This window comes from Plectropomus leopardus, chromosome 12 (assembly GCF_026936395.1).
Source record: "Plectropomus leopardus strain MGB_pleo_1.0 chromosome 12, ASM2693639v1, whole genome shotgun sequence".
NCBI lineage: Eukaryota > Metazoa > Chordata > Actinopteri > Perciformes > Serranidae > Plectropomus > Plectropomus leopardus.
In genome coordinates, this window is record NC_142187.1 from 16078722 (window position 1) to 16102225 (window position 23504).

The 23504-nt window shown below is 37.4% G+C and overlaps 1 protein-coding gene and 1 long non-coding RNA gene across 5 annotated transcripts in view; both read right to left on the reverse strand.

Moving 5' to 3' along the window:
* crtc1a (CREB regulated transcription coactivator 1a) overlaps nucleotides 1-23349 on the reverse strand; it is a 33787-nt gene extending 10438 nt beyond the window's left edge. The window contains exons 1-12 of one of the 4 annotated variants that reach the window (XM_088085278.1): nucleotides 23186-23349; nucleotides 18815-18931; nucleotides 15993-16114; nucleotides 14150-14209; nucleotides 12787-12881; nucleotides 10425-10510; nucleotides 10291-10331; nucleotides 9698-9885; nucleotides 9360-9505; nucleotides 8455-8547; nucleotides 7358-7453; nucleotides 4375-4479 (exon numbers count right to left, since the gene is read on the reverse strand). In XM_088085278.1, coding sequence (XP_087941404.1) covers nucleotides 4375-4479; nucleotides 7358-7453; nucleotides 8455-8547; nucleotides 9360-9505; nucleotides 9698-9885; nucleotides 10291-10331; nucleotides 10425-10510; nucleotides 12787-12881; nucleotides 14150-14209; nucleotides 15993-16114; nucleotides 18815-18931; nucleotides 23186-23311 — 1275 coding nt within the window. In that variant the 5' untranslated portion in view covers nucleotides 23312-23349. Of the gene's footprint in view, nucleotides 1-4374; nucleotides 4480-7357; nucleotides 7457-8454; nucleotides 8548-9359; nucleotides 9506-9697; nucleotides 9886-10290; nucleotides 10332-10424; nucleotides 10511-12786; nucleotides 12882-14149; nucleotides 14210-15992; nucleotides 16115-18814; nucleotides 18932-23185 lie in introns of all 4 variants that reach the window. The other 3 variants (XM_088085277.1, XM_088085281.1, XM_088085279.1) reach the window with 3 other exon arrangements.
* Nucleotides 1441-4368, reverse strand: LOC148188063 (uncharacterized). The gene is made up of 2 exons (XR_015778128.1): nucleotides 2288-4368; nucleotides 1441-2014 (listed from the first exon to the last, which is right to left on the reverse strand). It is a non-coding gene; the product is annotated as an uncharacterized LOC148188063 (long non-coding RNA).
* Nucleotides 23350-23504: the final 155 nt, after the last annotated feature.

The following is a 23504-nucleotide window of genomic DNA, read 5'->3' on the forward strand; positions in this document are numbered from 1 at the left end:
CGGCTCCAGAGCTGATACATTTAATATAAAATGTGGAATATGAAAAAGACAGTCAAAAGCAGCAACACCACTGGAATCATAAATAACATCACCCCATAATAGGGTCGTGTATTAGCTGTAATACCCTGTATTAACGATACAGGGGTTACCATACAATATAGGGATGTCCTGATTAGATTGGAAGGATTGGTATCTGGCCCGATTAACACTTTTATTAATTAACCAGAATCAGTCATTTTTTCCTGACGTCCTCCGTCACACAGGCATCAAACACGGAGAGCACTATTTGCAGCAGATATTCAGGTTTTATTTTAATGCTGCTACTCCAATAAGTAGAAAGATTTTTTTTCATTGTCAACTTAAGCTGCTACACAACTTTCAGTGGAATTGATATTTTTGTAATACTGATATTTACTATTATGCTGTAATAAGCGGAATTGTTAATTTTATTTGTTGTGACTGGAAATGTTAAAATTCAGCTGTAACACTAATGTGACCTGGGATTGTGATCATATTACTCTTTTACAGAGTTCTGTACTTTTCTGTACTTTGGATTTGAGTACTATTACTAAAGACACTTTTTACTTTGTGTATTTCTGTGTCCATTAAAAAATAAATAAATAAAATAAAATGCTGGACTTAGTGGAATTGTGATAAGAGGCATATAGAAATATTTTGGGGTGTTCTTGCTTACTGTTACTGTTACCCGAAAAATAATGCTTCCAGCCTTTGCTATCGCTGACATGAATAAAAATTGCGATAATCAAGAGAATGGATTTTTTCCCACAAGGACCAAGGGCTTATACACAACACAAAATAAACCACTCCCATAAATCTTTGCAAGTAAATATTATTTAAAAAAAGGTAGCGTTGAAGAATGTAATACTGCGATACTGTTTCACTAATTTTTTTTGTCCCCTATCTTGCAACATCTGGAAATGTAATTATTTAGGTTGAGTTGCTAATTCTCAATCATTTCACATATGCTAATGTGTCAAGCCTTCTGTATGTGCATGATACAATATTTGTGTATATTTTGCAAAGAGGAGAATGCTGTGCACATTAACAGTAAACAACAGTAATAAACACAATTCAGAGGCAACTTCTTAATTTTCAATGAATGTTTAAAGCGAGACAGACACACACATGACAGTCCACAGAGGAATCTGTAGCCTGCTGTTTCAATAATGAATGCAAACTTAACCAGTCCTTGCAATATTTGCAAAATCCTGCAGTATTCACAATGTTTGCTGTAATATCCAGATACAGCAGGCGTACATCCACTATGACAAGAAATGATGTATGATTATTTCCTCGAGAGCTACTTACAAAGCCTTTTCCTATCTCCAGAACACTTAAAAATTTTATAGAAATGATTGAATGCTTGCAAGCGTAATAAGTAACTAAATAAATGACTAAATAAATAAATGACCAAACAAATAAATCAATGAGGGACTTGATTTATTACATGAATAAGAACCATTTTTTATCATCACAAAGGTCAGTATACACTAAATGCTGACCAACAAATGTGGAAAAATCACTGAGCTAAAGAAAACGATGGACTGCGTTACTTTGAAAAGGCAGTCTTTCAATATGAGCTTCCTCTGCTGCCTTCTGGCCTTGGTGTTTTAATTAACACGAAGCAAATGGAGTGAAATTCACATGAAATAAAGGGAATCATTGAAAATATAATCCCCTTTGTGACTTTATTCTCCCTCCACTGAGTCACCCAGTGCAAGCTAATTCTCTTCAAGTTTCTCATTTGAATGTCCTGATTGAACCAGCGACAGAAATTCTCCTATTTCATCGTGGCCTCTTAATGTACAAGTAATTGGATCATATTCTCAGCCCGTGCTCCTCCTGGTTCAAAACCAAATTATCTGTGTGTGCTGCAGATGTCCCCACAGGGCAGAGCGGGATAATAGAGCACACAGCCTGTCAGTTGTGGTTTAGCCCGTGGATAACCTCGGTACTGCAAGTGTGAGCCACTTCAGCTGAGGACAGAACTGAGCTGCAAACAGCAGGACAAACAAGTAAAAAAAAAAAAAGTGCATAAACACACACTCACTCGTCACATTTCTCTGCATATCAAACACATAAAGTCAAAAATTCAGTAGAAGCAAACTCTCTAGTTGAGTACTGAATCTAAAACTATACATAATATACATTTAAAGGTGTATTTAAAGGTTTAATTTTGGAAAAATTTGCCAGAAAATTTACCAAAAAAGTGTGCCACTCAAATGATTATACTGTCTACACATTAACAACCCTGAGTCATGTTTACCTTGGGTGTGTTTAGTTTATCTTAAAGCACCGCCCTGCAAGCAAGCTTCAGTTTGTTGAGATTCAACCATGGGAACGATCAGCAGAGTCTCCTAAAAAAAACCTGCCTAGAGGGGGTAAGATCGCCATCTCCCCGCTCCATGTCACCTTAAAATCCCCATACTGGTCCCAAACCACAATAAACACAAAGATCCGATGCACATAAGAAAAACAAACAAACTCTAATAAAGAGTCTTACAACAAGACTGGGGAGGAGACAGTGGAGGTGCAACGCAAAAACCACAAAAGCAGCAGAGAAGAAAGGTCAGGGACACAGCTACATAACAACACACCAACGACACTGAGTGTTTAAAGAGACTGGTGGTCAGATCTGGGCAAAACAGGGACTACTTTGTCTATTACTGTGATCATATAATGACATGGTTTTGAAAAATATGTGACCATTTTTAGCTCGACTTCCTTTTATCACGTCATAGCATGAAAACTATAATTACTATAATGACAGTAGTGGTGTGTATGTTGGGAAACATCCATTGAAAGAAAGCACCTGTGAATTTCTTGATATGACACATTACAGTGTCAGCCATATCTACTGTATAGCATATTGATAACTAGAAATCTTCCTGTTAAAGGAATTCTTTAACCACAAAAGAACCAATTTTATGTAAATTACTCAACGTGTATCACCTTGAATTCATTAGGAAAACAATTTTTTTTTTAGCATGCCTCCACAATGAACGAATAATCCAAAAACCGGCAAACATTCTTCATGAATTGAAGTAAACCTAGGCCATGTTTTACAACAGCAAAAAACTATATCAAAACATCAGTTTACAAACTCTCAAGCAATCCAATATATTCCAAGTCTCATTTATCCAGTGCAGGGTTGCAATGGTATGAGATTTTCATGGTACAATAACCGTCTCAGAAAGAGTTATTATTAGTTTTATGATTATCAGCCAGAGTGACCATTAAAGAAATGAAAACAGATAGGTTAGTTTTGGCTGAACAAGTGCTTTATCACTAAAGTTGAACTTGAAACCACATTTAATGGAAGTATGTGTAAAAAGTCTTTAGAAAACTGCTAAAATCAAGGTGAGATTTTCCATGCAGTTGCATTTTAATTTTAATCTTGTAGAAAAGTAAATGTACACAGTATGATAACCATCAACTTTCATATCAAGGTCTACCTTAAAACCAGTACATCACTGCAACCCTAATCCAGTCGTATGTTCAGTACCTCCCAACACATGTATTTTCACTAAAACCCTAGTATTAAAACTGAACTGAAAGTAAAAGTTATCGATGCGCTCTTCTAAACCACAGTGTTTTGAAAAAAACATTACTTTTACCTCCCTGAACACAGGAGCTGCTGATCTACTGCTGCCTCGTGACTTTGGTGAATCCGAACTAAACCTTTAAAACATCAAAGTCACAATAACACAAACAAGCTAACTGATTGAGGCAGCAGTAGGCCAGAAGCTCCCGTGTTCAGCGAGGTAAATCTATTGTTTTTGTCAGTTTGGCTTTAAAGAGTGCATAGATAAGTTTCACTTTTTGCTCAGGTTTTGGTCACAAAGGGCTGTCTGGGATGTATTGAGCATACGACGGCATAATGAGCAATGGATTATACTGCATGGGTTGTGTGAGAGTTTGTTAGCAGAGGTTTTAATGCTGTTATTCAACGCTGACTCCGTTTAGTTCAATTCATGAAGAATTTTTGCTTGTTTTGGATTCTTCGTTAACAGCGGAGGCATTGGAGGTAACACACGGTAACTGATATACAAAAGGTCATGTGCAGGTCACTTATGACTTTAATATGATTTTTGTCCTTTTCCCCTTCCACAATTATAGAAACAAAGTAAATAGGTCAATAAATCACCATCTAAAAATACCTGTTTTGGTTTGTCTTGAGATAAAGCAACTATTTTCTTTGCCCAGATCTGCTAACGTCAACACAATACAAGCAGCTGTGGGGGGTAGGGGGGCAGCCACAGAGTCCTACTCGGCAACGGTAACCACAGGGACTATGATGCAGGGGACGGTGACGTTTATACAGAGTGAGCTCACTGGTTCACACGCCCTTACTTGAGGCGAGCCTCCAGGTGAGAAGCCTTGGTTGGAGACGGGGGAAGTTGGAGACTGATTGGCAGAGGATCCGACCCTACTGCGGTACTGTTGGAGGGAGGAGGCCTGATACAAGAGGAACATTTGAGTTATTCACATTGGAAGATGTTCTTTAATGGCATCTTTGTGTGTTAATGTGCTCATACTGGACTTGGAGCTTTGTGATGTACAGGGTTCCCAAGTATTTTTCTTATTTTGCACAACAAATTAATATATTACATACACTGAAAAGCACTGTATTTCATGTCCTCATCTGCTAGTGGGGAATCACAGTAAGAGTATGCATAATATGATGTTAATTTCATTACAGAAAAGACTTGGTGATCACTAAAATTAGGCTGGGAAAAAAGTGGATATATCAATATCGGTATTGGTTATCATCCAAATTAGTTGTTATATATGTGCGTATTGGATATTGGCAAAAAAACAACAACAAAAAAGCAATATTGTCTATCTTTATTATACTGTATATCACACTAGAGGCTGACGTTGTGTTAAACGTCGTGTCAATCATATTTTTTGCTTCCAGGGTGACAGCATGCTATCTAAAATCACACCATGGAGCAGCAAGTTTGTTTTTGTGTCAAAAGGCAGAGTAAGGAAGGGGACTTCGCTGGGACCCTTTAGCACCATCTCTTTGTAAAAAGGGCTACTTTCTCACATACTTCTGAGTGGATACAGTGACAGTTCCAGCAAATATGACAAAAAATATTTTTATAAAAGTTACCAGCTGTATCTTTATACACACACACACACTGTCAGCAGATACCCAAAGTCCACGTATCAGTGCTTAAAAAGTCAGATTGGAGCATTCCTGATTGGTCATAAGCAGCAGGCACCCCGACTGAGGAATCACTAAAATATTGATTCTCTGTTTTTAATGGTTGTATCTCAGCACACTAGCATCTAATGCTGAAATAAAATTGAAATAATTATAGTAGTGAACATCATGTACCACATGTCACATCAATGCATTAATAATACTGAAAAAAGATCTGGGAGAAACAGAACACTACAGGGGATTAATTAGGAAAGGAAAAATGTTGCCAGCAATCCAAGCTAAGTGACTGAACACTGTAAAACTGGAGGATCAGACAGAATCGTCTCTCTTTTGTTCTCTTCTGTCATATCTGCTCCTCTTAATCTACTCATCCAATTAAATCAGAAGAACAATATTTGCTCACACTACAAACAACAATTTCTATTTTGATCACAAAATCAACTTGACTTAAGCAACGCACCACTGCAAGCATGTAAAGAAAAACAAAATTCAAAGTTACTATCATAGTAAATAAGAGATAAACTATCAAGTCATGCCTATCAGATGATAGTGATAATCTCTTATCACTCAAAAGCCAACGGGAGTTCAAACCTCCTTATTCCTTATCTATTAATAGATAGATAAGCTATCAAAATATTGGTAGCATTGGTAGCATAGAGAGGTGATAAAAGCAGTTCAAGGTCTCAAGACACAGATACCAATGACCATTTGTGGAGTAGACCCGCTTGAACTCTCAAGAAACTGAAATTTTCCATCAACTAACTGTATTTGCTCCAGACCTAAAATCCACAGCTTAAATAAAATGGAGGAAAACATCTAAAACCACCTCTGAAAAACAAATAAATACAAGTTAGAAATGGAAGAAGTGAGTTTCATGTTTGTGATTAATCAACAGAAAGGTCTGAGCTGGTGTCGTGCTGTGTTTCCTCACAAAGTTTCACTTGACCCCACAATGCAATAACTGAAACCAAGACAATGTAGGCCACTTCATTTCTGCAGTTCTCCAAACACATTCCCACTGCAGCAGAAGAAGCACAGTGAGAGCCAAAATCTGAAGGACGTGCAGTGTCTGCAAAAGCATTTAGACTCCTTGATGATCTGCACATTTTGTTGTGCTTTTATTTCATTAATCCCGGTGTTTTTGTCTCAAAAATAGACAGTAAAAGAATTAACTTAGGCATGTAAGGATTTGCGTTGAAGTGTAAACTTCAAATAAAATAGAAAGCCGCCGAAACTTTATAAACGGTACAGTTTTGTTTTTGATGTCTGTCATGGCTGTATTCAGACTTTCCACAATAAATGAACTCTGGAACAAATTCATATCACAACAAATTGTCCACAGGGTCCAGGAGTGTGAGTGTTTATGGTTGAGGCCAACACATTGATGCCATATGAAGACATGTTTCAGAAAAGAAATCTTTTAACTTTTAGGCAAACGAGACGTTGCTTACAACCTAGTACAGCTTTATTCATACAAAGATACATCTCTTACACTGCAAAACCTCTTGGTTTTGCCTGCGTCATTAAACCACTACCATCTTAACCAGGCTGTTAAAGATTTTGACAAGAAACCATGAAGATTTCATCACTGCAATATCTGAAAGAAGCAGCCCAGTCTTCAGAAGAAAATGCTCACATTGAACGTCTCTGCAAACCACAGATACATTACATTCGTATGTTTCATACATATCAAATCAATATTTCTAAAGTGATGTAGTAGACGTCACCAGGAGGTGGAGGGGAGATGGAAATCGTGGCACCAAGGTGATATGGCTGCCAAGCTGCAGACCACTATTTACGACCAACAAACAACAAACATCTCTAAAGTAAGTATCTCCCACACTCGGCAACTCACACCAAAACAATCTAGGGTGACAAATAGCACTACAGGTAAGAGGAAAAATATGTATTTTTGATTTTGGGTCGAAGTATACCTTTAAGATTTTAGAATAATTTCGATGGTTTATTGAACTATCAAAGTCCATCAAGGGACTGGTGTTGGAAATTAGCTTCGGCCATATACACGTGTACATCAGCCACAGCATCTGCAACTATTAATTGTCCCTTATAAATAAAGTAAGAACAATTAGTGAACCAGCCATGAAGAACCAGTCATCACTGTGTTAACCTGCTGTGATGCGGACAGGCACAACGACTGCTCACCGTGTTCATGTCCATGGTCATGTTGGTTTGTGAGGACGTCTGGTTGTCTGATGTGGAGCAGGAGTTCACAGAGGAGGGCAGCTGGATCAGACCTGTCTGCTGGAAAATAAAGACCAGGGTCATAAAAAGATACAGACATCATGTAGTCTTCAAGTAATGCTTTATGGTTCTAATATTGGCTTATCACAGATTAAGTATTTCGGTATTTGTTTTTATAGTATGCTGGCAGATATGTAAAACAAGTAAGCATTACATAAATGGCTACAGGCAACATTATTATATATATTACGGTTGTGTTGACAATAATGTTCATAAATTTCAATCACTGTTTGACACATCACTTTAATAAATAGATTTGAGGAATCCTTTCTACAAATTTTTACATGATTCATTTATGTAAAAATAAACATCAAATATCATTTGTAGATATCTGTATGCTAAAGGATTAATAACTGTATGAAGAAAACATACCATAACTTAGAATTTGACATCATAGACGTCTTTTTTAATTATGACCAAATCAATAAATCATGTTTGAATGGCTCAGTTATGCACTGCTGCAGCTGAACATCAGAGCAAATCTACATGAAAGGGTTTTTTTTCTTCAGGATGTGAACTGGTTATCCAAGACCACAAAATACATACATATCTATCTATCTATCTATCTATCTATCTATCTATCTATCTATCTATACCTATATATATCTATCTATCTAGGCTTATTATAAGGTTTCTGGTGGTTTTACAATAAAGAAAACATATTTATGTTTATATTGCATTTCTGTCATAATATCCTTCTAAATCCTAAACACTGGTCCTTTTAGCATGAATATATATGCAAAGAAGAGGAGTTTTTGGACTTAAAACGCTGGTTTCTAATTGCTCTATGTTTTGCATTTAATAGCAGTGACTTGTCAGTGACTTGTAAAATCAAGCTTTTCAGTGCAACCATTTCGGGGTTTTTTGCATAAAGTCTAAAACAAGTGGACAATATTATAAATTCTTATGAAATTCACGGAGCAGTTGCAGTTGAAAATGCATGTTGTGATTGCAAGGAATTAAGTATCTGATTGACAGGGTGCTGGAGGAGAACTCACTTGCTGGCTCTGGTGGGTCTGGGACGACGGCTGCTGGTTGAAGAAGGCATACTGGGACAGCTGCTGCTCAAGGTTCATGGCGTTGATGGCCGCCTGGGTGGAAGCACAGCAACATATAAGACATACGGTTCTGATGCTTTATTATTATGATAGTTAGCATCATTATTATTAATATTATTATTATTATTATTATTATTATCATGGGAAATTATTATAGGAATGCATTTATTCCTGCTGAGTTGAGTGTTTTTTTCCTTTATAACCTATAAATCAATCTTTAAACTCAGTTACTTTATATCTACCTATAGCACCTTTCATACAAGAAATGCAGCACAAAGTGCTTTACAATAAGTACATTATAGGCACACTGTGTGCTTCACATGAAAAAAGACTAAATGAACATTAACCAGGCTAACAAAACAATTCAATAGAAAAGGACATACAAAAACAAAAAACTTAAGTGATTGAAGAATTTTCAATTAAAAGTGGCAGTGATGGAGTGTTTGCGGCTCAGTGGTTAGAGCAGGCGCCCTATGTACAGAGGCTGAGTCCTCGCCGCAGCGGTCACAGGTTTGACTCCGGCCTCGGCCCTTTGCTGCATGCACTTTGCTCCCTTTCACACATAAACTCTGTCCTATTACATAAAGCCTAAAAATATCTTTAAAAAATAAGTGGTGGTGATTTGTGTTCCTATTAATTGAAATCTGAGAAAGTAATTCATTTTGTGACATCTTTTAGGCCTTTGATGTCAGGAACACCTTATGAAAAAAAAAGCTTATTCTGAGCATTCTTTACACCCAAAACATAACCTCAGAACCCTAACACGATAAAAAGTCATTGTGAATCGCAGTGAACTGTCTAAAATAAATTAAATCAAACTTGCGGTGGCGGAGAAAGGGTGGTACCTGAGACAGAGTGAGTGGAGGCGATGTCGGGGAGAGCTGCAGGTTCTGGTGCTGGTGGGAGTCTCCTGCATTCAGGATAAGAGGAACCATGTTGTCCTGCCCAGGCTGAATTTCCATGGTTACTGTGGGCTGAGAGGTGTTCACTCCTACCCAGCACACAGAGAACGGCAGGAGGAAAGAGTAAGAGTTTTTTAAAAGCACTCTTAGAGTTGTGGAGAAATTGGCACCGGAGAGTGCTAAATGTTAAAACCAAAAGCCATTCAGATCCTGCACATAACAGTGAGCAAATCTGAAGTTTTCTGTGTCAAATGTGAGCAGACCAGTGTCGGTGGTGATACCTTGTGTGTTGGCCAGATTCTGTGTGCTGTTGGAGGCGCTAAATGAGGCAGATGTATCATCTGTGTCCAGCGGGGTGGGCAACGGAGGAGGAAACTGGATGTTGGTCAGGTCGGGAAGAGATCCGCCAGTGTTGTGGGCTGCTGGTTTTAATGAAGCTGTCAACTGCTGGTCTGGAGATGGGAATATGCTGCAGAAAACAGACGTGTGGGGTGAACCCTCTGGTGATGACAAGCTTAATCAATCAGCTGGCTGATGTCAAAGACGAAATGAAGGAACTGAAACCTAAACACCGGGTATCTCAAGCAAATTACAGAGAAACACTTGAGAATGTTTTCCAATAATACAAACAACTTCAGAGATATTTGGAAATCATGCATTTGGCCAGTGCTACTTTTGCAAATGCGTTGGCTCCACGTTCTTCTTACTTTGGCTGAGTAAACGAAAATTATGTTTAATTACAGTCAGATGGCTTCAATTTTATCTGATGTGAGTAAATACTATGCACTTCATTTGAAGCTGCCTCTGCATACATACTTAAATGCCATTTTCACTTCACACCAGTTCCACACAGGAAAACCAGTATAATACTCACTGGATCCCTGGAACTTTGCAGGGCTTGGACCTTGAAATGTTCTACAGAGACAACAAATAATTTACAGCTGGAGTATAGTGAAGACCACAGATAAATGCTGATAGAAAAAAAAGCATTTTTTTGTGAGCGTTCACCTTTTTGCACTCCCAGTTCTGTTTTTGTCCATCTTCATCATCCTCTTGTTTAATTGCTTCAGCCCCTGGTACAGTGAGCAGCAGAACTGGGAAGAAAAAGGGAAAAATTTCCTCAGTCCCTTGGGTTTACAGATGTCCAGACTGTTTGAGCTTATAATAATCACAGCCCACATGTCCTCAGTTAATACGATCAAGTGATATTTAAATGCTATAGAAAAAGCAGAATGAAGAAATGAAGGAGAGGAAGAAGGAAAAGAATCGAGAAGATGAAAATATGGGAGAAAAGGAAGGAGAGGTAAAAACCTACAACTTGAAGACAATTTTTAAACTTCTATATCTATTTATTGTATAAAATTGTAGATTGTCACACAGTAAAGTGATGTTTGGTTTTCAATCCTTCCCACTGACACATGGAGAATGTGGCTGATAGCAAACTCAAAGTGACTCCAGCCTGATTCAATTATGGAAATAATTGGAAACTAAAGACCACATATTTTAATACTCCTCTCATTATTTTGTCATATATCAAAGACAGTCAGTGGCATTGTGTTGGGAAAAAATTGTGTAAAAACTAGAGACCACACAATTTTTGGGACTGACCATAATTAAAAGTCTTTTGGAGAAGAGTTAAAAGGTTTTTTTTGTGGGGGGATTATACCTAAAGAGAGATGGAGAGAGTATGGACCAGAGGTATATACTGAGGATACTTTTATTGATTGCTAAGAAAATTATAACAGTGAACTGGAAAGATGCGAAACCACATACTATAACCCAGTGGATGCAGAGACTCAAAAGGGTTTACACAATGGAACGAATGATGGCGAGTCTACGACTGAAAATGGACATTTTTACACAAAGTTTACATCATATCTTGGGCTTTAATCATGTAGAATGGGTTGTTGTAATGGATTTTATTATTAGCCAATGTCAGGGAATGTTCTATTATTTGGAAAAAAAAAAGAAATACTGAATAAAAGGTTTCGAAAAACAAAACTGCCTGATGGTCTAGTTACAACAAGTGTGCTGGAGTTTGTCTGTAAGTTGTGTTCTGCTTGTTCCTCTCCTTCACATCTTTATTCTAAAAGATGTGGAAAATGTTCCTTTATTTCCCCAGAAAAACCACGACTACCAGAATGCATGGCACTGTACTAGACCAAAAAATGACATAATGCACGGTTGTCCGTTTTTCCACAGGAAACAATATGGTTGCCTGCTTTTAACAGTCTCGTATTACAGTTAAATGGTACAATGAAATATGTTTCTGAAAATATTTTAGGGCAAAATAGGCAACCCATAACTGAATTTAGGCTGATATTTGATCAGCACTGCTTAGTTTTACTGTTAAATGTCAGTATTTGTATCCTCCATTTTACAATTCGAGAAACAGTATGGTGCACGCTTGTTGTTCACGAATTCTTCTTTTACATCCAAACAATACACTAAAATACGTTTCTGAAGACATTTTAGGCAAGACATAGGGAACCCAGTACTATAATCATGGTCTATAATTGATCATTACTGCCTAGTTTTAACATTTGATCGAAGATTTAAGAGTAACAGAGAGAGAAATAGGTGGCTTTCTCTCGATCTGCTTCTATACACTTTGTGTCCTTGGTGGCAGCATACCAAAATGTGGAGGTAAAATCTGTAGTTCGAGCAACAGCCCTTGAGGCAGTGAAAAGATGAGCAGGAAGATCTGGGACCTCTTATGGTAAAGGGAATTTTACCCTGGTTCATCTACACATGCTACCCTCATTGTTATGATACAAAGCTGAATAAAAACCTGCACAGTATCCCTTTAAAATAAATTAATGGCATTAATAAGCAAACCCCCAAAAATGTCTCCAAGGAGATTTTTACAAATTACAAATTCAAATTCAATCAAAGTGCTCCTGATAGTGAAATATTCAGCCATTAGCAGTAAAATTAAGATGTAAGTTATCTGACACTCCGATGCACTCCCGTCCTCTCAGCAATCATTTCCCTCCTCTGCTTTCAAAGCCACATTCAGACCCTTTTCATCACACACTGGAGGCCACTCGACTGAACCACCAAAAGAAAAGCAGCAACATACCACAAAAAATAAACAGGCGTACAACAAAACAAGACCCACCCACCACCACCTACTGCAGATAATAAGAGGAAAAACACCCTAACAGTCGAGTTAGGAATGGACTCATTAGAACAAGTTCAGTTTGTATAATATGTCTTAACAACATGAGCTATTACAGTTTTACGCTTATCTCAACCTGCTGGTCAAAATGCAATGAATATCGTGTTACTGACCATGTTCTTATACGTGACTCAATTAAACTTTTAATTAAAAACTTTAAAATGGAAATCATGCTGAGATAAAGCTTACCTCTTTTTGGCTGAAGCTCCTGTGATCCTCCAGTGAAAGCGGCCTGCTGGGCAGGAGTTAATGTGCTCTGGTGCAGTGCTGAGTCAGAGTTTGTCCTGCAGCACAACACAAATAAAACAGAATTACCACCACACGGTTGTATGCCTCCGCCAACCAGTCAAGTCGCAGTTTATATCCATGTGCGTCCAGACTCATACAGAGATCTGCAGGGATGAGTCCTAAATCCCAGATGTGAGTTAGCATTTTGGTATTCCAGGTTTCATCGTCTATAAGTTATAGGGGTTTTGGTTAGATGTCTAAAATAAGGTCTATGGTTAACTTCAGAGACTTTCGTGTTTTGTTATACAACATAAAATACACCAGCAATTAACCCCCTCATGCATTTTGAAGTTTTTATGTGCGTTCAAAGGGGTGGTTGCATGTAATGGAGACAATGATTTTTAATTTGAGAACCCAGAAAGATACCTACATTGAATACTGAACAAAATGTACACTGTATGTTTCAAGTATCAGACCTGACTTTGCGCTCATGTGTATGTTTATATACACTTGTACAGAGCGTATCTTTTTGTTTGCCTTTGTTTTTATTATTTTATTGTTTTTATTAATGTAATCACATTCCCTCCCCCACTTTTTAACACCTATTTATTTGATCATTCTATTTTATTTTTCATATATTTATTACCTTTTTTATTTGTATTTTATTTTCCTCTATTTATTTTCCATGATTGAAATGTTCTTGTGTTCATTTAGTTGTGTATTTTGTTTCTGTACATTCACATAAACCAAGGAGAATTACAAAAAAACCCAAAAATAAAATACGGTGTTTGCTAAGACCGTCATCACCGCGCCAAACACTCTCTACAGCCTTTTTGTGGCAATGACATTAAGTCAATCGACCGTAATGTTGTTAGTTTATAGCCTAACATTTGCTTTTTACTTTTGGCAATTGCATTTATGATCTTAACTTAATATAATGTTTTACAGCACATTAAAACATTATATTTTATATGAATTTAAGCTTTAAAGCATGTATAAACAAACAATTATCAATACAATTCAGTCAAGCTGACAGATTTTAAAGCTCAAGGAATGAGTGAAGTGCAACTGTCACAACTACATCAACGATCTTTGATTTTTAAATTTCTAAAATAAAAATGCCTTTTTTCCATGACGGTAATCTGTGAAAGGAGGTTATTAATGTGTGATCACACAATAAGATTTCATAAATCAGTCATGTGTTATGTTCTAAATTTGTTTGCAGTATGAGTCATAATTATTACGCTGTGTGAAGGCTTTATTATGATCATAAATAAAAGAGTAAACACTACAATATACAGTCATGCAGAGACGGCCGTCTTACCTCCTCCAGCTGGTATCAGGTGGTAGTGACAGATATACTGAACCATATGGGCAGCTGTCAATGTGAGATCACAGGTTACGGAAATACAGCTGGAGACTGGAAGTCTTGGCACATTTAATGCATGCTGTGAATTCTTTCAACACACGGTCTCAACTGAACCAGCAGCACGTGATTAAAATGAGTGATAATGAACAGTTGAGCTTCACATCAGTGTGGTATTTGTCAGGGCTTATTGTACATGCTCCTTATTACACACATCTTGAACAGAACACAACCATAATTTGGCTTTAATTAATTACAGGCTGAAGTCGTTTACAAGCATGTAAAATGAGTTTTGTAATTCTGCAGCCGTAGAAATGTCTGTAACATCCTGTGACTTCGACAGACTTGAATGAAGGCTGGAAGTGTTACTGACAAAATATGTCAATATTTTCATGTTACGTGACTGAACTGAGTTGCCACAATATAAGGGAGACTTGAGGCATATCTAACGTAACACAATAAGTGCAGTTAATGGACATAATTAACCTGTTCATGAGGCGTATCCCAATTATGATCATATTCAGGACATAGTGTTTAAATGAGCACAGAAAAATCTGGTTATTTATATTCCCCGTATACATCCCAGTTCCATTCAGTGTACTCCAGAGAGCATATTTATGTTTTCTATAGACAGATTATGTTGTTTAGATGGTCAAACACATTAACAGGATAGAGAGTGATATTGCCATGTAACAAATAAGGCTTTTTTCCCAAGACTTATAATTTTGTCTTGGAAAAAAAATATAATTCAATGTGTTTTTTGAATTTGTATTTTGTTGTTCCACATTATTTCCACAGTATTTTATATTCCCATGTTTTTGCAGGGGTTGACAAAATATTTCATATATGACAAGATGTAACTCAAAAACACCCAAAACTACAGTGATGCCTTCAGGAAATATAGAAAAAATAATTATTACTCATTACTCATGCAATCTGAGGAATTCTTGTGTCCTTTCACAGGCAGCTTGAACTACAATGCATCATTTAACCCTTGATTGACATAATTTGCCTTGTGCTGCATTTACACTCTTCACAAGTCTTAAAACCTTTGAACCCTGAAAATTGGTTTGATTTCTATCGGAGACATCGGTAAAAAGGCAATAGGCTACTTGGCAGGAAATGTCCTGCAAATTTTAAGAAATGTGTAGATTTAGAAAGGTATTTTTACAAGATAGGAAAAAAATTATAGAAAACTATATTTATCATAATTATATATATTTATATACTTAGTATGTTACAGAATTATTAGTATTTTCAAGGACATTTTTCCAGGTCATTTGCTTGTTTTTTTAATTTCCTTTTTTCGATGTAATTGTTAAGGTAATTGTCTTGTGCCTTTTTTAAAGTTATTTTTTTCTTACTAATTTTGGGAAATCTCTTATAAGTTGGCCATTGCTTTCTTCCCATTTCTGGAAGAATTCATCATGCCAATTGCTCTGGTGTCAAAGGGTTAAGACCAGGAAAATATAAATCAATTACGATCATAATATTACCCCACAACACATACCAGATGATCCTGCACTTATATCACAACTTGGATATCCATATTAATTAATTAGCAGGTCCTACAGCACAGTAACGAGACTGCAGCCCTACAAGTGTTTTCACTGTTATAGCCTGCTTAGACCTGCTCTCAGGAGGATGCACAGAGGAGACTGGGGGACATCATCAGAGATCTAATCAACCAGAATCATTAAAACACCTGTGTGAGCCTCAACTAGACTCCTTCCTGCCTAAAATAATGTATCTAACCTCAGTATTTATATGACAGCAAAATAAACAGATGGTATTAAAGGATATCTGGCGCCCATGTTTGTCAATGGGTTTCTGGTGAGGCGATGTGATGCGGCTGCGGTCTCGGTAGACTCTGTCCACCAGGCCATGGTGTCGCGTCGATCTGTTAGTGTCAAGCCCTGAAGTCTGACAAACAAAGGCAGTGAAAAATTTAATAAACTGATCAAATTGTCACCATTCTTATTTCTGAGAGGGTTTCTTTAATCAGTATTTAATTTAAAAAAAAAAAAGCCCTGGTTACACAGTCCTTGACCCACACAGAAAAAAACTGTTCTGAGCTCCTGCATCAAACGATACACTTGTGCTGCATGTACAACAGGACGAAAGTCAATGGAGCTCTGGGCAAAAATGACAGAAATCTGAAGGAAAAAAGGGCCTGTGAAACTAAAAATGAAGATCTGGGAGGTTCCAATTTGATTCTGTTTGTGAATTTCTTGAAGTATTTTCTTGAGCAATAATTGCATGGGCCATCATTCTTCAGCTGATTCATGGAGGAACCAAGACTTGACGGGGAAACAATAGTGCTTACACCCACAATCCTCTTTCTTTAGAAAAACCCAAATAAGTACTTCCTCTACTTGAGTTTTGCTGGGTTGTCAATGGGAGGGTCTCAGTCGGCTTTAACTTTATATCTCTGTCCCCACTGAATCATATTATATTTAAATACAAATAAAAGAAAAATCATTTGTTTATGTTTATCTAGTTTATATATAGGACAAAGGTTTTCTGCCCTCGTGCACTGCAGTGCTAGATGAGCATTTCTGCTAGAAGCACAGTTTAAAGGTTCAGTTCACCCCAAAATGAAAAATCCTCTTACATGTGGTGCTTTTTATCAAGATTGTTTTGGTCTGAGTTGCTATGAGATATCGGTTGTAGAGATGTCTGCCTTCTCTCCAATATAACTCAACTAGATGGCAGTCAGCTTGTAGTGCTCAACGTGCCAAAAAAAAAAAAAAACATTTGAAAAAACTCAAAATAAATTTCTTTTTCCAGAAATCACTGTTCTGATTACTTAGGATAATTCACAGACCTTGTTGTAAGCAGTTTCATGTGGGAACTATTTTTCTCTCTACAATCTATTCCCACCAACTGCACAAAAAGAAGGAAGCATCTACTCATGGACGAGAGGCTCATGCTTGTGACACAAGATATGAACATTTTTGGCGTCTCCTCTGCTGAGCTGTAATGTTAGCTAGCTCAGTGGTGCTAGGTGAGCGAGCAGAAGATGCATGCTTCCTTCTGCGCAGTGATACAGTTGGTGGGTAGTTCAGTAGAAAGAAAATAGTTCCTACATAAAACTGCTCATAACAAGGTCTGTGGATTATCTTGAGTAACCAGGTAGATCATAGTTCCATTATATTTAAGTGAAGGCACACATCTCTGCAGCTGATATCTACGACATTCAGCAACTCAAACCAAAACAATTTACACTGATAAACAGCACAATAAGTAGGAGGGAAAAGATGTATTTTTGGGGTGAACTGTCCCTTTAAGAAATTCCCTATATTGGTTTTAATCTTCGATACCTTTGGGTGCCTGGCAAAGAGATTGTATCCAGTACATTTTGGGTGAAAGAGTTTTTGTCTCTCATAGATATTAACTGACGCTGTTGACAGAATTGCCATCACACAGAATAATAAAAACAGTGAAAATTAAAAGTTAAATAAAACTTTGATTGTTTTTCACAGTATTAGAAATAATTTGCTAAATGTGTGTATAATGATTGGGTTAGACATCACATTAAAACAGTGTGGACATTATGCAGAGATAAATACCAGGAAGTCCCTTGTGATAGTCATCTATTTTCTAAAGAACACTTAGCCCAGACAGCACAGTTTAAATAGAAATAAAACACAACAGACAGGAAATACAACCATCAAAACACAGCAGAGATTAAATCCAGCTAAAACGCAGCACTTGCATTTCTCGGTTACACTGACTTTTAACATGACTTTAATTTTTTTCCCAAGGGTACTGGATTATTAAGAGGAGATTTAGAAAATGCAAATGTTAATTTGTCATTTTAACTTCATAACCTTACTATTTTCCCTCTTAAACTATACTGATATAAAACCTATTTTGCAGTTCCTTCTGTGTTTGAAACTACTATAGAAAATAATTAAAACAAAACCATTGTGTGGGTTTTTTTGTAACTTCACTGCCATATTTGTTAATCAATGTTTCTTAGAAACAATAATCACAAGCACAAAGCTGTGGCTCTCAGAACATACAGACTTTTTACTGATTAAACCCCACATTGCTTTATCTCACAAACAGCAATACCAGCAAGCATCATACATTTCGTTCTCAAGACTTAACACAAAGTCATTATTAAAAAAAACACTGTATTGTGACATAAAGCTCTGAAGAGGAAAGAGTGTGGTCCTCCGTACTCTAGTCAGACAGATACCTAATGTGGACAGTGGGTATATTTACTTTGCCGTCTGCCATTTATTCTAAACAAAGTGCTCTTGTTGCTAACATATGTAAACAGTACGTATGTCACTTCCTGTGTCGCAGAGTATTTACCCCAGGCAACAAGGATCTCATTAACCAGCTGTTTAAAAAAGCAAATGTAAACATTTTTATAGTAGCGGCCACAGGTGGAATAAATATTGCAGGATATTACTGAGCCATAGAGATGGGACCAATGGATATTAATTTATCTAAAACATCTGTGGATGATGGAAAACAAACCCTGGTACAAATTAAATGTTTATTTGCCAGCATTTACTGCAAATCTGTTATGTATTCTTCATGTGCACAGTGTTTCAATTGTTGCTGAAAAGATGCTAAATGATTAGGAAAACACAAATAATCCCTCACCTGAAAAGACATATCCATACTGCTGCTTCCAAGCTGATTGACATTTGGCAGAGATCCTCCGTAGTACTGCCCACGGTTTGGTCCCAGCTGCAAGTACTGCGTTTTCTGCAACTGTAACTGGAAGCACAACAACTCAAGGTGAGACGAGAACATGATGTGATCTTAGAATTAATAAATATGGATGTTTCTCAGTGGAGCCACAACGCCAACACATGACAATCATTTTCATTGTTGTTTAATCTTTTGATTATTTTCCTCAATCATTTAGTTGTTTGGTCTATAAAATGACAGATAATGGTTAAAAAAATGCAGCTCAGTGTTTCCCAAAGCCGAGATAATGTCCTTGAATGTTTTTTTTTGTTCACAACCCAAAGATGTTCAGTTTAGGAGCAAAGAAACCAAAAAATATTCACACTTAAAGATCCACTGTGTAGCATTTAGGGGGAAATTTTGGCAGAAATGAATATAATACAATAAGTGTGTTTTTCATTAGTGTATAATCAACTCAAAATAATAAATAGCTGTGTTTTCTAGAATGAGCCGTTTACATCTATATAGGGAGTGAGTCCTCATCTGAGGAGATCTCCTTGTTGCACCGCCATGCTTCTACAGTAGCTCAGAATGGACAAACCAAACACTGGCTCCAGATAGGGTCATTTGTGTGGCATTAAGCTGCTTTATTGAGTGTTTTCACTGGTTTTAATCACTGGCAGGTCCATCTGCTTTGGAAAATTTGGCTCCTAGTAAAAACCTCTTGTATGTCTGGATCAGAAAAATTGTGAGCACTCATTAGCAAATGTTGGGCTAGTGGAGTCTATTAGTAAACTGAGCAGCGTCAGAGAAATAGATTTATGACATGAAACTGCTTTATTTAGTGTTCTAACTGTTTTTAGCACTGGGTACATTTGTTTTGGAGACAAAAAGACCTCTGTGGCTAAGTCAGCTCCCAGTAAAAAGCTTGAACAATTAACCCTAAAGGATATCTTACCAGGAGAAGTTTTTGCTGGTTGCAATCTGCAAACATTTCCATTAAGAAGCTGGAATCAGAGAATTTGACTTTTTTTTTCTTGAAAAATTACTCAAACCAATTAATCGAATATGAAATCAGGCGACGATTAATCTAATAGATGACAACTACTTGATTCATTATTGTAGTTCTATTTTTTTCAATCATGGCAAGACCAGGCTCAAGCAACAAACAAACCAACAATAAACTGACTATAAGCACTCAAACAGGCCAAGAGTCAATAATATTATAATAATAACATCAAAAATTAAAGCAAAACACCGCAATGGGGACATTTCTACACTTTTGTAGTAATCAAACCTTATTCCCTCATAAGCATTTGTAATTTTGTTTCACAGATGGCAACATTAAAACCAAAGCACTTACTTATGTTTTCTTTACTAACCACCTGTTTGAGATAGTCACCAGATGCCTTCTGGTAAAGTTTGATGACGGCTGCTACATTTGCCGCCGTCATCACAGCAGTGCAATGTGAGTTTAATCAATTTTGCATGTGGAGAGATGCTTTGTGCGGAAGTAAAGCACGTCAGAGAGATAATTCAACATTAACCAAACTTGCACAGGGTCGATTTTCCAAACTCCTTAAAGCTTTACAACAATGCTTATTTCAAAACGACCTCCAGTTCCATTTCCCATTAGAGAACCCATAACCGGTCAATTAAATTTTCTCATGCAAGCCCACTGCTCACTGTCGGCAGGGCAGAAAATCTAATAATAACAATTACTACGCTTGCATGACTGGTGTATTTTAATAAGCCTTCAACCTCAGAGTACATCTCCTTAACCACATTCATACCTGCTCTGTTGACAAAGGATTATGTATGGTAACATTTCAGGATCAGAAGGAGGACAACCCAAATCTTTTCAACCGCAGTGAGACCAGAGTGAGACAGGTACAGAAAGAAGAGAGACAGGGAGGGGCTTAAGGGGAGAGAGTGAAAGCATGAAACTCTAAACCAGAGGCCCTCAGGTCTAGCTTAGGCCCAGACAAGAGCCATTTCTGAATGCAACAAAAATAAATCTAAAAACAAAATAATCACAAAACATGAGCCCTATGACTAACAATTCTTGACAAGTATGCTGACATACATATTTATAACAACACGATAATTCTGACATAACTGATTCATCAATGTGTTTGCATTTTAGAAATTGTAGCAGGCTTTTATCCAGATAAAATACACACATCTGGTTTGTTTAAAATAAGCTGCATTCAAATGGCACTCGTGAGCTCGTAGTTATGACATGGGAAGCCTTGTACACGAAATGTTCGGTGGTCAAGTGGTTATGTCGAGAGACTGTTGGCATCTTGAGGCCAAATAGGCCAACAATCTAGCAAGTTAACAAGCGATTCAAGTAACGGAGGAAATGCACAGGCACAGTGTAAGAGGAAAAATATGAGGCAGTTGGGGATATCAACATTTTCCTCGGACATATTATAAAATAACAAACAATATGCAACTAAAATTATGAAATATTGACTGACCATCCGCAGAAAAATTAGCGTCCATTAACCGCACCATTTCTGAAATGTCAGCAAACACATCAAAACTTGTGAATCGAAGCTTCCAGAAAATTTTCAATTACAAGGTCGTAAATACCACATGAGGAGGACGTTCAAGTGGACTTATGTCCCAAACACTGTAAACACGACCCCAAATGAACGCGTCAATTAACTCTCTCGTTAACTGATGCTTGTTATTAAAGCTCTTTATTTGCTAAAATATTGTTAATTTAAATGGAGTCAAACCAAAAGGATCTTCCCTTTTAACAAAAAGGTCTGTCTTTGTAATAATGTTATTATTATGTTATTATTATTATTATGTTGTCAGACTGTTATTTCACTTTCTGAGCCTGTCTGTGGCAAAACAAGCATGTTAAGTGGATGTAAACTGACACTGCACAAATGCCCCAAACGGGTACATTGCAGCCTGTTTTGCTACAGCGCTCTCTCTCAATCTAGATCAAAATTGTCATTCCCATTACTACTTTGGCACAAAATCATGGGCTGGGTTGAAAAAAAGCAAAGACATCCTTCAAGACACAGTAAGAAAATGCTTAAAATGAAAAGAAACTTGACATTAGGGATCGACCAATATTGTTTTTTCAGGGCTGATACCGATTATTAGTAGTTAATGAAGCTGATTACTGATATTTGGAACCATTATGCATTTACAATAAAAATGAAAATCTTTCTGTCAGTATTTACAATTTGGAATATAACAAACTCCAGCACAAAACTTTGTAGCCTTTAGGAAATGTTTAATTAAAACTGAAACTTTCATCATATACAGCAAGTTCCATGCAACTTTTTTTTTTATCAAATCAAGTGAAAATTTGAATAAAAAATGAATAACTAAAAATATCTCCCTGAGGTTTAACAAGGTGAAAGTTACTCCCATGCTGACACTTTCTTTGCACTTTTCAATTGATGATTTTTAATCAACAATCATTGAAATAAAATACTGATACAGATAATCCTCAAAATGCCAAAAATCGCTGTCCAGATCGATGATCTGTCCACCCCACTTGACATCTTAGTATAAGAACAGAGATGTATTTGTTTTTGCTCTTTCTTCTTCTACATTTTGACAGTTAAAGCATAGGTTACAACAAGCACTGTAGTAGCTCCATATCTGCTGCTTAGTTATATAGTCTGCATGTCCATCATGCTCTCACCCAGCAGCAGTCACTACTGAATCCCTGCCTCCGAAGGATTTATTTTGGCGGCCTGTGCTGAATGTGGCTTAAATTTCCACATAATCTGCTAGGCTTCATCTTTGGTGTAAATGTCATGTTGCAGTGCACGCAGGCCTGAGGACCTGTCAGACAAGTTTACAGAGCCACGGTGCACACACACACACACACACACACACACCTCAAACACATCACTACCATACACAACAAATACACCGCAACATCACAAATGACATGTATGTTTCTATTATTGAGAGTCACATCGCTTTAGCTTATCGGCTCTTCTCTGATAGCACGAGAAGAGGAGAAATCGTCGCTGCAGTTGCACTCGCGCTGTCAAATACGCATGCACGCCCCTTTGCTTTCCACTTGCGTGGGACAAAAAAATGTAATAACTTTTTCGGACGAGGTCGCCTGTCATTCACATCCACACTACATGACTGTTACCTCCTGCCAGCTCTGTTGGTTGTCGGTCGTGGGTGAAAGGGCTACAGCTGGCAGGAAGCGTCGTTTGTTATTGTTTACCTATGCTGCCGTGGCTGCGTGCAGCTCCGCGCTACAAATGCATATTTGACAGCTCGCTGAAAACAAACGAAGAAGAGGAGGAGGAGGGGGGGGGGGAGAAAAACAAGAAGCGGTGTCGTTACCCTCGCTGCCCGGGTAATGCTGAGGTCTTTCATCACTTCTTCAAACGCCGCCGTCTCCTCTGCCTGCTTCTGGTTATGCAAAGCGATTTTCTCGCTGAATTTCCGCGGATTGTTCGAAGTCGCCATGTTTCGCTCTTCTGCTCCGTTTTCCTTCAATGGTCAACGTCAAGAGACCCGGAATGAGCACCCACAACTTCCGGTTAGACAGGGTGAGATAAATAAAACACCAAGGGGGGGGGGGCAATGCTTACAAATTCACTGCTCTGATATACTAGCAGTTGCAGATAATGACTTTGCTGACATGATATGAAACATTAGC